Genomic DNA, 13,834 nt, shown 5'->3' on the forward strand with positions numbered 1-13,834 from the left:
GGGCCCTCCAAGGGCTTGTGCTTGGCTCAATGATCCCCTCCCTGAGCAGCCGCTGCACCTCTGACTGAATGAAGGCCCTGTCCCCCACGCTGTACCTCCTGCTTTTAGTTGCCACAGGTTTACAGTCGGGGGTCAGGTTGGCGAACAGCGATGGGGGAGGGATCTTGAGGGTGGAGAGGCTGCAAGTGGTGTCAGTAGCGCAGCTGTCGGCATGGTGCTGGGTGGGATGTGTGATTCCATGTGTGTGTGTGTGGTCAGTAGCGGGGTATATGGCGAAGTCCCACAAAACTGAGGATTCCTGACAGTGAGTGGTGGGAGGGGCCCGTCATATGCCATAGTCACACTTTCGAGGTGGCTCTGGAAGTCCAGCCCCAATAGCACAGGCGCACACAGTTGAGGCATGACCAGTAGCGCAAAGTTCCGATATTCTGTGCCCTGCACCACCATTGTCGCTGCACAACCCACCCGGATGTCTGTGGAATAGACCCTCTGGCTTACCGGCCGTGTCACGAGTCCGCAGCGTTGCACTGTGTCCGGGTCAATAAAACTCTCAGTGCTGCCCGTGTCAAACAGGCAGCTAGTCCTGTGCCCCTCCACCAGGATGTCCATCATTGACCTTGTAAGCTGGTGTGGGGCGCTTTGGTCGAGGGTTACGGAGGCCAGAGTTGAACTGCGGTCTTGGTGCCCGGTAAGCACCGGTGGGTAGGGGGCGGGGCATGTTGGCGCCGACAAAGATGGCCGCCCCTATCCAGGCATGCAAGATGGTGGCCCCCATGCCTCGCACGAGGCGGGCAGGCAAGATGGCGGCGACCAAGATGGCAGCCCCCATGCCTCACACGCAGCGCTGCCCGACCCCGCTTGTGGTTTAGACTTACAGACCTTGGCGAAATGGCCCTTCTTCCCGCAGCTGGAACAGGTCGCTTCTCGGGCCGGGCAGCGTTTTCGGGGGTGCTTTTCGAGTCCGCAGAAGTAACACTGCGCGGGCTTGCGACTGGCAGCAGCTGTGGTCGGGTTCGGGGAGTTCGTGGAATTGCGACTGGCAGCGGTGTTGGCGAATTCGCTCGCGGGAACCGGCGGCGGCGGGGTCTGAGGTGTCCACGGAACCGGCGGGGGATCGTGCGGCTGGACAGCGTCAGCATAGTGCAGAGCAGCCTCCAGCGTGTCGGCCATCTCGATCGCCGAGCGTAAGGTAAGATCGGCATTTTCCAGCAGCCGCTGGCACACATATCGGCTTTTATTGACTGAAAGAAAGAACAAGCAGTAGTTGACCACCATACTACATCCTGGTGACTGAGGGCCGGGCTCAGGCCTCAATCGCCTTGATACCGGGGTCTGTGGGAGGAGCCACGGTCAGTGAGAGGGGCCACAGGAGCAGTCAGCAGGGGGCGTGTCCAGACAGGTATATGTAGTTCACCACAAGGGTGAGAGGATAAGATGCAGATGCTGCCATGCTAACAATAGAAAGACATAAATCATGCCAGCAATGAGCTATTGTTAAATCTTTTTCTGAAATTGTTTAGCAAATAGAGAAACTAACTGTGGACGTGCATTTCCGATTTTATGTATCATGCAGGAACACGGGTAGACTTGCTGATACCTAGCAAGTGTTTTTTGAAATTGCTGACCAAGTATGTTTAGCTGTTGGCTATTGCCCAAAATTTACTGTATAAAGTTAAGATGTAATCTGAGATTGGCAGAGTCATAGGACACTGGCTCCCTGTGATCACGTATTAAAAGGGTTAACCTTATACCGAGGTCTGTTTCTTTATTTCTGTTCCTTAACAGAGTAAAGTCTCTCACAGTAATTTTGCAACAAAATTCTTTCACTGTAGAATACGATAAATCAGGGTAAATTCTTCGACACTGCACCTCACAATAGACATCAAACCAGACTACTGTCCTTCAGAAATCTGAACCTGCCCAGCTCTCTCGAATCTTCCATAGCATCCCACTGGGCAAAAGGTTACAACACGTTACTAAGACAAACACGGCTGGCTGATGCAACTTTCCTAGGTTGAGGAAATGCTCCTTTAGCTGAATTCAAAATACTATATAAATCTTGCTAACAGGAGGGGCCCGTCATATGCCATAGTCACACTTTCGAGGTGGCTCTGGAAGTCGAGCCCCAATAGCACAGGCGCACACAGTTGAGGCATGACCAGTAGCGCAAAGTTCCGATATTCTGTGCCCTGCACCACCATTGTCGCTGCACAACCCACCCGGATGTCTGTGGAATACGACCCAGAAGCCAAGGTGACCCTCTGGCTTACCGGCCGTGTCACGAGTCCGCAGCGTTGCACTGTGTCCGGGTCAATAAAACTCTCAGTGCTGCCCGTGTCAAACAGGCAGCTAGTCCTGTGCCCCTCCACCAGGATGTCCATCATTGACCTTGTAAGCTGGTGTGGGGCGCTTTGGTCGAGGGTTACGGAGGCCAGAGTTGAACTGCGGTCTTGGTGCCCGGTAAGCACCGGTGGGTAGGGGGCGGGGCATGTTGGCGCCGACAAAGATGGCCGCCCCCATCCAGGCATGCAAGATGGTGGCCCCCATGCCTCGCACGAGGCGGGCAGGCAAGATGGCGGCGACCAAGATGGCAGCCCCCATGCCTCACACGCAGCGCTGCCCGACCCCGCTTGTGGTTTAGACTTACAGACCTTGGCGAAATGGCCCTTCTTCCCGCAGCTGGAACAGGTCGCTTCTCGGGCCGGGCAGCGTTTTCGGGGGTGCTTTTCGAGTCCGCAGAAGTAACACTGCGCGGGCTTGCGACTGGCAGCAGCTGTGGTCGGGTTCGGGGAGTTCGTGGAATTGCGACTGGCAGCGGTGTTGGCGAATTCGCTCGCGGGAACCGGCGGCGGCGGGGTCTGAGGTGTCCACGGAACCGGCGGGGGATCGTGCGGCTGGACAGCGTCAGCATAGTGCAGAGCAGCCTCCAGCGTGTCGGCCATCTCGATCGCCGAGCGTAAGGTAAGATCGGCATTTTCCAGCAGCCGCTGGCACACATATCGGCTTTTATTGACTGAAAGAAAGAACAAGCAGTAGTTGACCACCATACTACATCCTGGAGACTGAGGGCCGGGCTCAGGCCTCAATCGCCTTGATACCGGGGTCTGTGGGAGGAGCCACGGTCAGTGAGAGGGGCCACAGGAGCAGTCAGCAGGGGGGCGTGTCCAGACAGGTATATGTAGTTCACCACAAGGGTGAGAGGATAAGATGCAGATGCTGCCATGCTAACAATAGAAAGACATAAATCATGCCAGCAATGAGCTATTGTTAAATCTTTTTCTGAAATTGTTTAGCAAATAGAGAAACTAACTGTGGACGTGCATTTCCGATTTTATGTATCATGCAGGAACATGGGTAGACTTGCTGATACCTAGCAAGTGTTTTTTGAAATTGCTGACCAAGTATGTTTAGCTGTTGGCTATTGCCCAAAATTTACTGTATAAAGTTAAGATGTAATCTGAGATTGGCAGAGTCATAGGACACTGGCTCCCTGTGATCACGTATTAAAAGGGTTAACCTTATACCGAGGTCTGTTTCTTTATTTCTGTTCCTTAACAGAGTAAAGTCTCTCACAGTAATTTTGCAACAAAATTCTTTCACTGTAGAATACGATAAATCAGGGTAAATTCTTCGACACTGCACCTCACAATAGACATCAAACCAGACTACTGTCCTTCAGAAATCTGAACCTGCCCAGCTCTCTCGAATCTTCCATAGCATCCCACTGAGCAAAAGGTTACAACACGTTACTAAGACAAACACGGCTGGCTGATGCAACTTTCCTAGGTTGAGGAAATGCTCCTTTAGCTGAATTCAAAATACTATATAAATCTTGCTAACAGGACACACTGTGTTTGCAGAAAACTGCTAAAATAAAATATCTCACAGTATAGCAGTAGAAATCATAACTAGGGCATTATACTTGGAAGAATGAACTTTCTACTTTGAGTTTTGTTGGTCAAGAAATAAAGTCAAATTAACGCTTTTCTTTAAAGTTCACTGTAGCTGCATGATGATGTACTGAAGCTGCATCATATTGTAGTTCCTGGTGACCACATCCACAGCAAGTGCTGGCGGCTCGAGGAACTCGGGCTCAAAGTTGATGACCTGGAATCTGAGCTTCAAACACTGTGGCACATCAGGGTGGGGGAGAGTTACCTGGATTCTCTGTTTCAGGAGGTAGTCACGCCCATTAGGTTAACTGCCTCAAATTCCATCTGTGGTCAAGGACAAGATGTGTGACTGTGAGTGAGGTGGGTAGTGGGATCCAAGAGACAGTGCTGGAGGAGCCTCAGCCCTTGAGCTTGTCCAACAGGTCTGAGATTCTTGCTCCCTGTGTGGATGAGCGTGGGGGCTGTAGGAAGGATGAGCAACTTAACTGTGGCACTGAAGTTCAAGGAGCCATTCAAGAGAGGGGAGAGAAGAGAAATGTGGTGGTAATTGGGGATAGTCTCGTCAGGGGAATAGACAGATTTCTCTGTCTTGAGGATAGAGCATCCCGAAGGCTGTGTTGCTTGCCTTATGCCTGTGGTTGGGACATCTTTTCTGGCCTGCAGAGGAATGTGCAGTGGGAGGGAAAAGATCCAGTGGTACATATGGGTACGAATGACATAGGTAGAATGAGGAAAGAAGTTCTGCTGAGGGAATTTGAGCAGCTAGGGACTGAATTAAAAAGCAGAACTAAAAATCTCTGGATTACTACCTGAGCCTTGTGCAAATTGGCATGGGATCAAGAAGATTAGAGAGTTAAATGCATGGCTCAGGGGTTGGTGTGGATGAAGTGGGTTTGAAGTCATGGGAAATTGGCACCAGTATTGGGGAAGGAGGGAGCTGTTCCAATGGGATGGGCTCCACCTGAACCGTGATGGGACCTGGATCCTAGCAAATCACACAACTAGGGCTATGGATAGGACCTTAAACTGAATAGTAGGGGGTGGGTTTAACAGATTGGAGAAATATGGATGAAGTAAAAGAAAAGTGTGGATAAAGTAAAAGCAAAAGATAAAAAAGAGAAAAGTAAGAGTGGAGTGAAGAAAATTCAAGTGCAAAAGAGAAAAAGATTACAAAATTTTAAAAGCTCAATGAGTGTGAGGGAGCTTTATCTGAATACCTGTAGTATTTGAAACAAGGTCAGTGATCTTGTGGCACAAATCAGTATAAAGGGGTATGATTTAGTGTTCATTACAGAAACGTGGTTGCAGGGTGGAGAGGATTGGGAATTAAATAGTCAATGATATATGGTAATACAGAAGGATAGACAGGTGAGAAGCGCTCTTAATTAACGATGAGATCAGGGCAATAGTGAGAGACAATATAAGACCTAAGGAGCAGAATGTTGAATCCATCTGAGTAGAGATTAGGAACAGTAGTAGTATCAGCCACTGAATAATAACGTTACAGTGGCACAGGCAATAAACGGAGAAATCTGAGGCACGTAAGAATGGAATAGCAGTCATCATGAGGGACTTTAACTTCCACATAAATTGGATGAATCAAGTTGGTCAAGGCAGTCTTAAGGAGGACTTCATAGAATGCATCTGTGATAGCTTTCTTGAACAGCATGTTACTGAACCTACAAGGGTAGGTTCTGTGCAATGAGACGGGTAAAATTAGTGATCTTGTAGTAAAGGATCCTCTTGGAAAGAGTGATCACAGTATGAGCTTCTCATACAAATGGAGGTGCCAAAGTTTGATCTAAAATCAGTGTGAGAACTGTGACAGGACCATCACAGATCTAAAAACAATGGAGACTACAATAGATGAGGGAGGATTTGGCAAATGTAGTCTGGGAACACAGGCTATATGGTGGGGCGGTTGAAGAACAGTGGAAGACTGTCAGAGATTTTTCACGGTGCTCAACAAAAGTATATTCCAGCTAAAAGCAAGGACAGTAAGAGTGAGGAGAGCCGGCCTTGGATAACTAAGGAAATAAAAGAAGGCATCAAACTAAAAGCTCCTGCGTACAAGTCCCCAAGAATATTGGGAAGCTGGCAGATCGAGAAAAATTTAAAAAGCAACAAAAAACCACTAAGCAAGCAATAAAGAAAGGGAAGATAGATTATGAAAATAAACTAGCACAAAAAATAAAAGGGCTAGTAAAAGTTTTTATAATTATATAAAGCAGAAAAGGGTGGCTAAAGTGAACATAGGTCCCTTGGAGGACGAGAAGGGGGAATTGACATTGGGTAATGAGGAAATAGCCGAGGTTTTGAATGACTATTTTGTGGCAGTCATCATGGTGAAGGACACATCTAACATGCCAAAGGGAGATGTTACAGATGCAATGGGAGGTGAGGACCTCATTACAATAGCTATCACTAAAAAGGTAGTGCTGAGCAAACTTGTAGGCTTGAACATAGATAAGACCATGGTCCTGATGGAATTTTTCCCAGGGTATTGAAAGAAATGGCAGAAGTTATAGTGGAGGCTTTGGTGAAATTTACCAAAATGCTGTAGACACTGGGCAGGTCCCAGTAGATTGGAAGATGGCAAATGTCACGCCACTGTTCAAAAAAGGATATAGGCAAAAGGCAGGTAACTATAGGCCAGTTAGTTTAACATCTGGAGTTGGGAAAATGCTTGAAGCTATCATTAAAGAAGAAATTATGAGGCATCTGGAAAGAAATAAATCGATCAGGTAGACGCAGCATGGATTCAGCAAAGGCAGGTCCTGTTTGACAAACTTACTGGAGTTTTTTGAGGATATAATAAGCATAGTAGATAGAGGGGAACAGGTAGATATTATTTATTAGGATTTCCAGAAGGTGTTCGATAAGATGCCACATAAAAGACTTATCCATAAGATAAGGATGCAGAGAGTTGGGGCTGATGTATTAGCATGGATAGTGGATTGGTTAGCTAATAGAAAGCAGACAGTTTGGATACATGGGTGTTACTCTGGTTGTCAATCAGTGACGAGCGGTGTGCCACAGGGGTCAGTGCTGGGCACGCAACAGTTCATGATATACATTAACAATCTTGAAGAGGGGACTGAGTGTAGTGTATCGAAGTTTGCTGATGACATTAAACTGAGTGGGAAAGCAAATTGTGCAGAAGAGATAGGGAGTCTGCAGACAGATATAGATAGGTTAAGTAATGGGCAAGGGTCTGGCAGATGGAGTACAATGTTGGTAAATGCAAGGCCATCCACTTTGGAAGGAAAAATGGAAGATCGGATTATTATTTAAATGGTAAAAAATTGCAGCATGCTGCTGTACAGAGGGACTTGGGAGTGCTTGTGTATGAATCACAAAAGGTTGGTTTGCAGGTGAAGCAGGCTATCAAGAAGGCAAACGGAATGTTGGTCTTCATTGCTAGAGAGATTGAATTTAAGAGCAGGGAGGTTATACTGCAACTGTACAGGGTACTCGTGAGGCCGCACCTGGAGTACTGTGTGCAGTTCTGGTCTCCTTACTTGAGGAAGGATATACTGGCTTTGGAGGCGATGCAGAGGAGGTTCAGCAGGTTCATTCCAGAGATGAGGGGTTAGTCTATGAGGAGAGGTTGAGTTGGCTGGGACTGTACTTGATGGAATCCAGAAGAATGCGAGGAGATCTTATAGTAACATGTAACATTATGAAAGAGATAGATGGGATAGAGGCAGAAAAGTTGTTTCCACTGATAGGTTAGACTAGAATGAGGGGACATAACCTGAAGATTCAGGGGTGTAGATTTAGGACGGAAATTAGGTGGAACTGCTGTTCCCAGAGAGTGGCGAATCTGTGGGATTCTCTGCCGAATGAAGCAGTGGAGGCTACGTCAGTAAATATATTTAAGCCAAGGTTGGATAGATTTTTGCATAGTTAGGGGAATTAAGGGTTATGGGGAAAAGGCAGGTGAGTGGAGGTGAGTCCATGGCCAGATCAGCCATGATCTTACTGAATGGCAGAGCAGGCTTGATGGGCCAGATGGCCTACTCCTGCTCCTATTTCTTATGTTCTTAGTTTCCTTCTCTGCACTTGAGTACCGGTAAGTATCTGTGGTAACACTAAACAATATACTGGAGGAACTCACAGCTCAGTCAGCATCTGTGGGGGGAAATGGACAGTCAAGTTTTGGGTTGAGAAGGTCAGGAGAAGAGCCTTGACACAAATTGTTGCCTGGCCATTGCCCTTCACAGATGCTGCCTGACCTGATGAGTTCAGCCTTCATCTGCAGACTTTTAGTGTCTCCATTTGTAGTAATAATCATAAGTAGAGCATTTGGAAAATAATACTGGTATATTTTCATCTTATTATTTGCAGGAATATTTTAAGAAATGCTTTCCTCATGCTTCGCAAATGCAACTGGATCAATTCGTAAATCAGGTACATATTATATTTAGAAACAAAGTTAAAATATCTGAATGCTACTGTTAACCTTTGAATGAATGTTGATAGCTTAATGTTATCTGCATTTGAAAAGAGAATAGAATTATCCAACATTTTTTTGCAAAATCTTTGATTTCATTCCTCATAATTAAGGAAAACTTTATTTTATGGGTATATGTATTTTGAGTAGAAGCTCAACAAATTTATTAAGTTAATTGCAACCAGAACAAAGGACTATTACTTAATGAAGACAACGGTCACAAACTGATCCTGGGAATCTCCAGGGCTCACCCTCTGAGTGACTGCATCATGGTCTCCTTTCATCCTGTAAGGCAGCATCTGTGGAGTGAATTGGATAGTCGACATATCTGGTTAAGGTCCATCCTCTGAGCCAGGTGAAGGGTCTCAACCCAAAACGTCGACTATCTGTTTTCCTCCACAGGTGTTGCCTGGCCCACTCAGTTGCTGCAGGAGTTGGTTTTTAGCTCCAGATTCTACCACCAGCAGTCTCCTAAGTCTCCTCTTCTCACCTTTCTCCAGTTGACTACTCATTCTCTTCCTCGAGATCTCAATTATTTGCTCTCCCAGACTCCATATTTGATGCTTGTTTTCACTTTGATCATTCATTGGTAACTAACCATCTGCTGAGTTATTGCATCCATTCCGCAAAGGTTATCCCTTTCTCTTTCTTTGGAGCCTGATCTATTTTCTTGTTTTTCACATCGCCACTTTTGTACCATGGTATAAATATGTCTTTTATCCTGGTGCAATGTTTTTGCTGATATCTTTCTTGCTGCTATTCTCTGTTCTTTTACCAATATTCTAAACCCATCTTGTCTGATGACCATTGTGTTAGCACACACTCAGTGCTGGAGGAAATCAGCAGATCAGGCATCCACGGATGGAAAAGAACAGTCAATGTTTCAGGCCAAGACCCTTCATCAGGTTAGAGTTCTTCCAGCATTTTGTGTGTGTTGCTCAAGATTTCCAGCATCTGTAGAATCACATGTATTAGTACACCTGGTTGTGGTGATTCATATCCCATTTGGAGAACTATACCTCTTTAGTACATTCATTGAAAACTTCACTGACGTTTTTGATCGTACAAGTATCTCTGGTGAAATGATGTTATCTCCTCTTCACACTAGGCCAGCTCAATGTAGATCTGGCCTCCAAACCCTTGTAATAAATGTCAAATTAAATGATGAATTGGTTTACTACTGTCACATTACTGAGGTACAGTGAAAAACTTTGTTTTGTATGCCATGCGTACAGATCCTTTCAATACATTAGTGTGTTGAGGTGGTACAAGGGAAAAGCAATAACAGAATGCAGAATAAAATGTTACAGCTGCAGAGAAAGTGCTGTGCAGCTGGACAATAAGGTGCAAGGCTGTTGTGAGGTTAAGAGTCATTCTTTATTGCACCATTCAATAGTCTTATAAGAGAGGGTCAGAAACTGTCCTTGAGCCTAGTGCTAAGTGCTTTTTGGAGACTGTTAACATTTTGCAGTTAGTCATTTTTTTCTTGCTCTCCTTGATTAGTAAATTTGTTTATTATCATTACACGAAAAATTTGTCTTGCATACCATCCATACAGATCAATTCCTTACAACAGTGCACTGAGGCAGTATGAGGGAGAACAACAGGGTGCAAATAAAGTGTGGCATTTACAGAGAGAGTACAGTTCAGGTGATCCTCTGCTTCTTAGATCTCACAGTGTTCAGTGAGCAGTGCTGAAATTGCTTTAAAGCATTGTTCTACGCCAATACCGCAGTTCCAGTGCTCTCTGTGTACAGCTTTCATGTTCTTTCCACGTGGGTTTTTCCAAATGGCTTTACTTTCATAAGAGGTGGAGGCTGATAGGTGAATCATCTGTTTGAATTTGCTCCCAGTGTATTGGTGAGTAGTAGATCCAGCGTGTTGATGGAAATACGGAGAAATAAACTGGGGCCAATGAAAGTTTAATGCAAATGGGAATTGATGTTGGGTATAGACTGCACTTAAAAGTTTGTTTGTGCTGTATGACTTGATGCTCTCTGACAATCGTCACCTTGTCACGGTGGAGAGCCTTGTGACTTCCTCAGATTCCGACGGCGATGCTATCTGGAATTTAGCCACCTGGTGCTTAGCTCCTGGTAGGGTCACGCATGGCAATAGGGACAAAGGGGAGGTTCCAGACCAAAGAGCGATCCACCCAAGTCCTTAACAGTGGAGCTGGCGGAAGATGATGACACATCACAACGACAGCGAAGGTGAAAGAAGGGTGCAACAGTGAATGATCCCTGGTTGTCTTGAATTCCATGCCACTGGACCCTAATGCTGATCTGTCAAGTACTGTGTGGTGGCTACCTGTGTATCGGGCACCCAATGATGTACAAAGTCACACACAGGCATTCTCCACTACAACAATCCACACTGATATGTGGATGCTGGATTGGCCTCTATCATCACCGGAGGAACCAACAATCAATTGGAGAACGTCATACTCAACTTAAGTGATCAGATTACTACTACTATGGCTCAATGTGTCTAGCATTAGTGATACTAAATTACTAGGACATGTTTGATACACTTCTAGATATGCTGAAAACATTGCTTAACTCTTACAACATTGCTGCCTAACATCCAGAGGCTTAGACCTGGAGTCCGAGTCCCATCAGAAAGGTTGTGCAATTTAAATTCAAGTAATTAATTAAATAGTGAATAAAAATATTAGTTTCAAGGATAGTAACTATGAAGCTACCAGACTGTTGTTAAAACCAGACTTGTTTTATTAATATTGCTTAAAGATGAAAATCTTTCATCCTTACCTTGTTTGGCTAATATGTAACTCTGTGCCTACAGATTGTCTTGGTATTGGCAACATTTCAGGATATCCTTGAATGATTAAAAGATAAGGATATTTCACTTGAATTGCCAAGGCTATGAATGCTACAGACCAAATGTGGGTTAATAGGATTAGTGCATTATAATGGTTGGCATTGACATGGTGGGTTGAATTGCTCTACTCCATGAAATACAAGCCAAAGTGCTATCAAGAGTTCTAAATGTAGGAATATTTATTTTGATAAATACATACAAGGAGCATACAACTACTATTCAGTGACAAGTATGAACCTGCTTGTTGTGAAATGGCCAGAGACATTATGTTGTATTAAAGGTGGTGTTATTCTAGAATGGAAGATTTCTTGGAGGCAAACATTGTTATTCAAGAAAGGAGATCTTTTTGTAGGAATGTTAATAGGGGATGCAACAAACGACCCTATCAAAAAAGGTTTCTCCAGTACTAATTTTGTGCTTTCTTCACAGGTATTGAATGGATATTTTATACCTCCTGACCGACAGCACAAATTGTTGAGAGAATATTACCCAGCCCTTCGCAAGGTAGATTACTTGCATTGCATGTTTGCTTTTAAGTTAGCAATCAACCTTATTACTTTTTCCTCCTTTTATGGAACAATCAGATAAACAACTTCAGGACACACCATATCTTGCCACTGTCAGAGAATTCAGAATCAGATTATTTTCATGCGACTGATAGTCTTTATCAATTCATTACTCAGTATTAGACTCAGGCATTGGTCTGGGTGTTGGGCTTTAAGACTACAGAAAGGAACTTGAACCCAGAATGGGCAAGAGCTCTACCCACTGAGACACAGTGGACAATCTTCGTAAATTAAGACTGATCCCCAAATCTAGCATTTTCTGATTTCATTTCAGATTCCAACATCTGGAGTTTTTGCATTTGAGTCCAGAGTACTGCATTTGTCTAGAGCAGTAAAATGGTAGTGCAAAGACACCATAAACTGGGTGATATGATGGCAAATAGAGACAATTATTATCTTGCTAAAATAACTAAAGCACATAAACTTTCATCAATATATAGTGATCAGATTTGTACTGCATTTTCTTTCACAGGTCGTACAGCAATTAATACCATATCCTTGCATCTTTGATATGGATACAAAACTTAATTTTTTAAAGCTGGAATCCAAAATACTTCTAAGAGTAAGTATAACTTTCAGGAAGTCATACATGAACCACTTTCTATGCATGCATTATGCGTCAGGTCTGCACAGGCTGGCACCTTCCAGTCTCCAACCAGTTAACAGGAGTCACCTGCCACTCATTTCCAACCCATTACCTGCAGCCCATTTAACCCAGCTCTCATTCACAGTCCTTTGCTGGGACATTTTTTTTTGTCACTGTCAGCTAGAGTTATGGGAGCTGGTGGTTTGCACCACCTGTAATGTGATTGTAGGGAGCCTACGGTGGGACATTCAGATGGGGAGTTAAGTGATAGTATGGAATGGATATTGGTAAGAAATAAAAGTAAAATGAGTTTGGGGTAGCCCCCCCCCCCCCCAACTCATTAGCCCATGTGTCTGGGTAGGAGGGTCACCCACCGAAGGGCATAAGGACTGTGGTAGAAGATGCTGTCGATTATGATAGCTTTCATAACTAATTGTGACAAAGGCTTTCAGAAGTATATTGGTGAAGTAAGATCAGCAATATGTCTTAGCAAAGGTAGGGTGTTGATTACATGTGCTGATTTAAAACAACAGAAGAAAATACTGAAAATAAAGACTGGATGGGAGTAAAATTGTTAGTACATTAGGAGGGGGAAAATGAAGACCTGGTGTGTTATTTCAGGTGTTCCTCTGTGTGTATCTGTGGAGAATATTAGGGACAACTTGAGAGGGGGCAAGGTAGTTTTGGCTAAGAGATTACAGACCTGGAGAAAAGGGAAAAATATGATAGCTTGTCTATTCTGTTGTCTTTTTCTGATGAAGTGCTTCCATCAAAATCTATTTAGGCTGTATTAGTTATTCAGTCAGAATGCATAACCCTCCACCATTGCAGAGTTTTAATTGCCAATGAGTGGGACACGTTGCTACTTCTTGCGGGGTGAAGCTGCAATGTGCAAAGTGTGGATGTGAACATGAACATGGGAATTGTGGAGGTGGTGCAGAGGTACGATGCTGCAATTATGGAGGTGCTTATAGTGCTGCTTATTTAGGTTGTCCTGTTTTACAAAAGGCTTGGGGAATTCAGAAGGTAAAGTTCACACATTATATTTCTTATGCTGAAGCTGTGAGAAGATTTGAAACCTCTAACCTGATTCCCAGTGGATGTAAAACAGACACTTATAGGGATTCGGATGAAGGAAGATCATGGAGTGAGATTGTTCAGGCAGGAGTTGGAGAGGTGAAACATCTAGTAAGATAATGAGACTTGAAAAGATAATTTCCTTCTGTTTCTATGTGCTGCGGTTAATGGAACAGTACAGGTGGGAAAGAAATCTGATAGACTTAGGATAATGGTGGATGCAACATCGAAATACTTGTGTTTAATGAGAATTACTGTAGGAAAGGCATATGAAGTATTTTGGAGAGAAGATTTGGGGAATGATAGTAGAAGGAATGGGCTGGTGGTGGAGAGCGATTGTATACAGGGTGCTATGTATTGATCTTTTCCAACAACTTAGAGTTCTTCATTGGAATGTGAGAAGTCTGTCAGCGAA

At 44.4% G+C, this 13,834-nt stretch overlaps 1 protein-coding gene across 1 annotated transcript in view; it reads left to right on the forward strand.

Moving 5' to 3' along the window:
* The window catches only part of LOC140725998 (E3 ubiquitin-protein ligase HERC2-like), a 169,156-nt gene that overhangs the window by 129,894 nt on the left and 25,428 nt on the right, over nt 1-13,834 (forward strand). Inside the window, exons 44-46 of the mRNA XM_073041899.1 lie at nt 8,244-8,306; nt 11,620-11,694; nt 12,229-12,318. Coding sequence (XP_072898000.1) covers nt 8,244-8,306; nt 11,620-11,694; nt 12,229-12,318 — 228 coding nt within the window. The remainder of the gene's footprint in view (nt 1-8,243; nt 8,307-11,619; nt 11,695-12,228; nt 12,319-13,834) is intronic.

The sequence above is a fragment of the Hemitrygon akajei genome, chromosome 4, assembly GCF_048418815.1.
Source record: "Hemitrygon akajei chromosome 4, sHemAka1.3, whole genome shotgun sequence".
Classification (NCBI taxonomy): Eukaryota; Metazoa; Chordata; class Chondrichthyes; order Myliobatiformes; family Dasyatidae; genus Hemitrygon; species Hemitrygon akajei.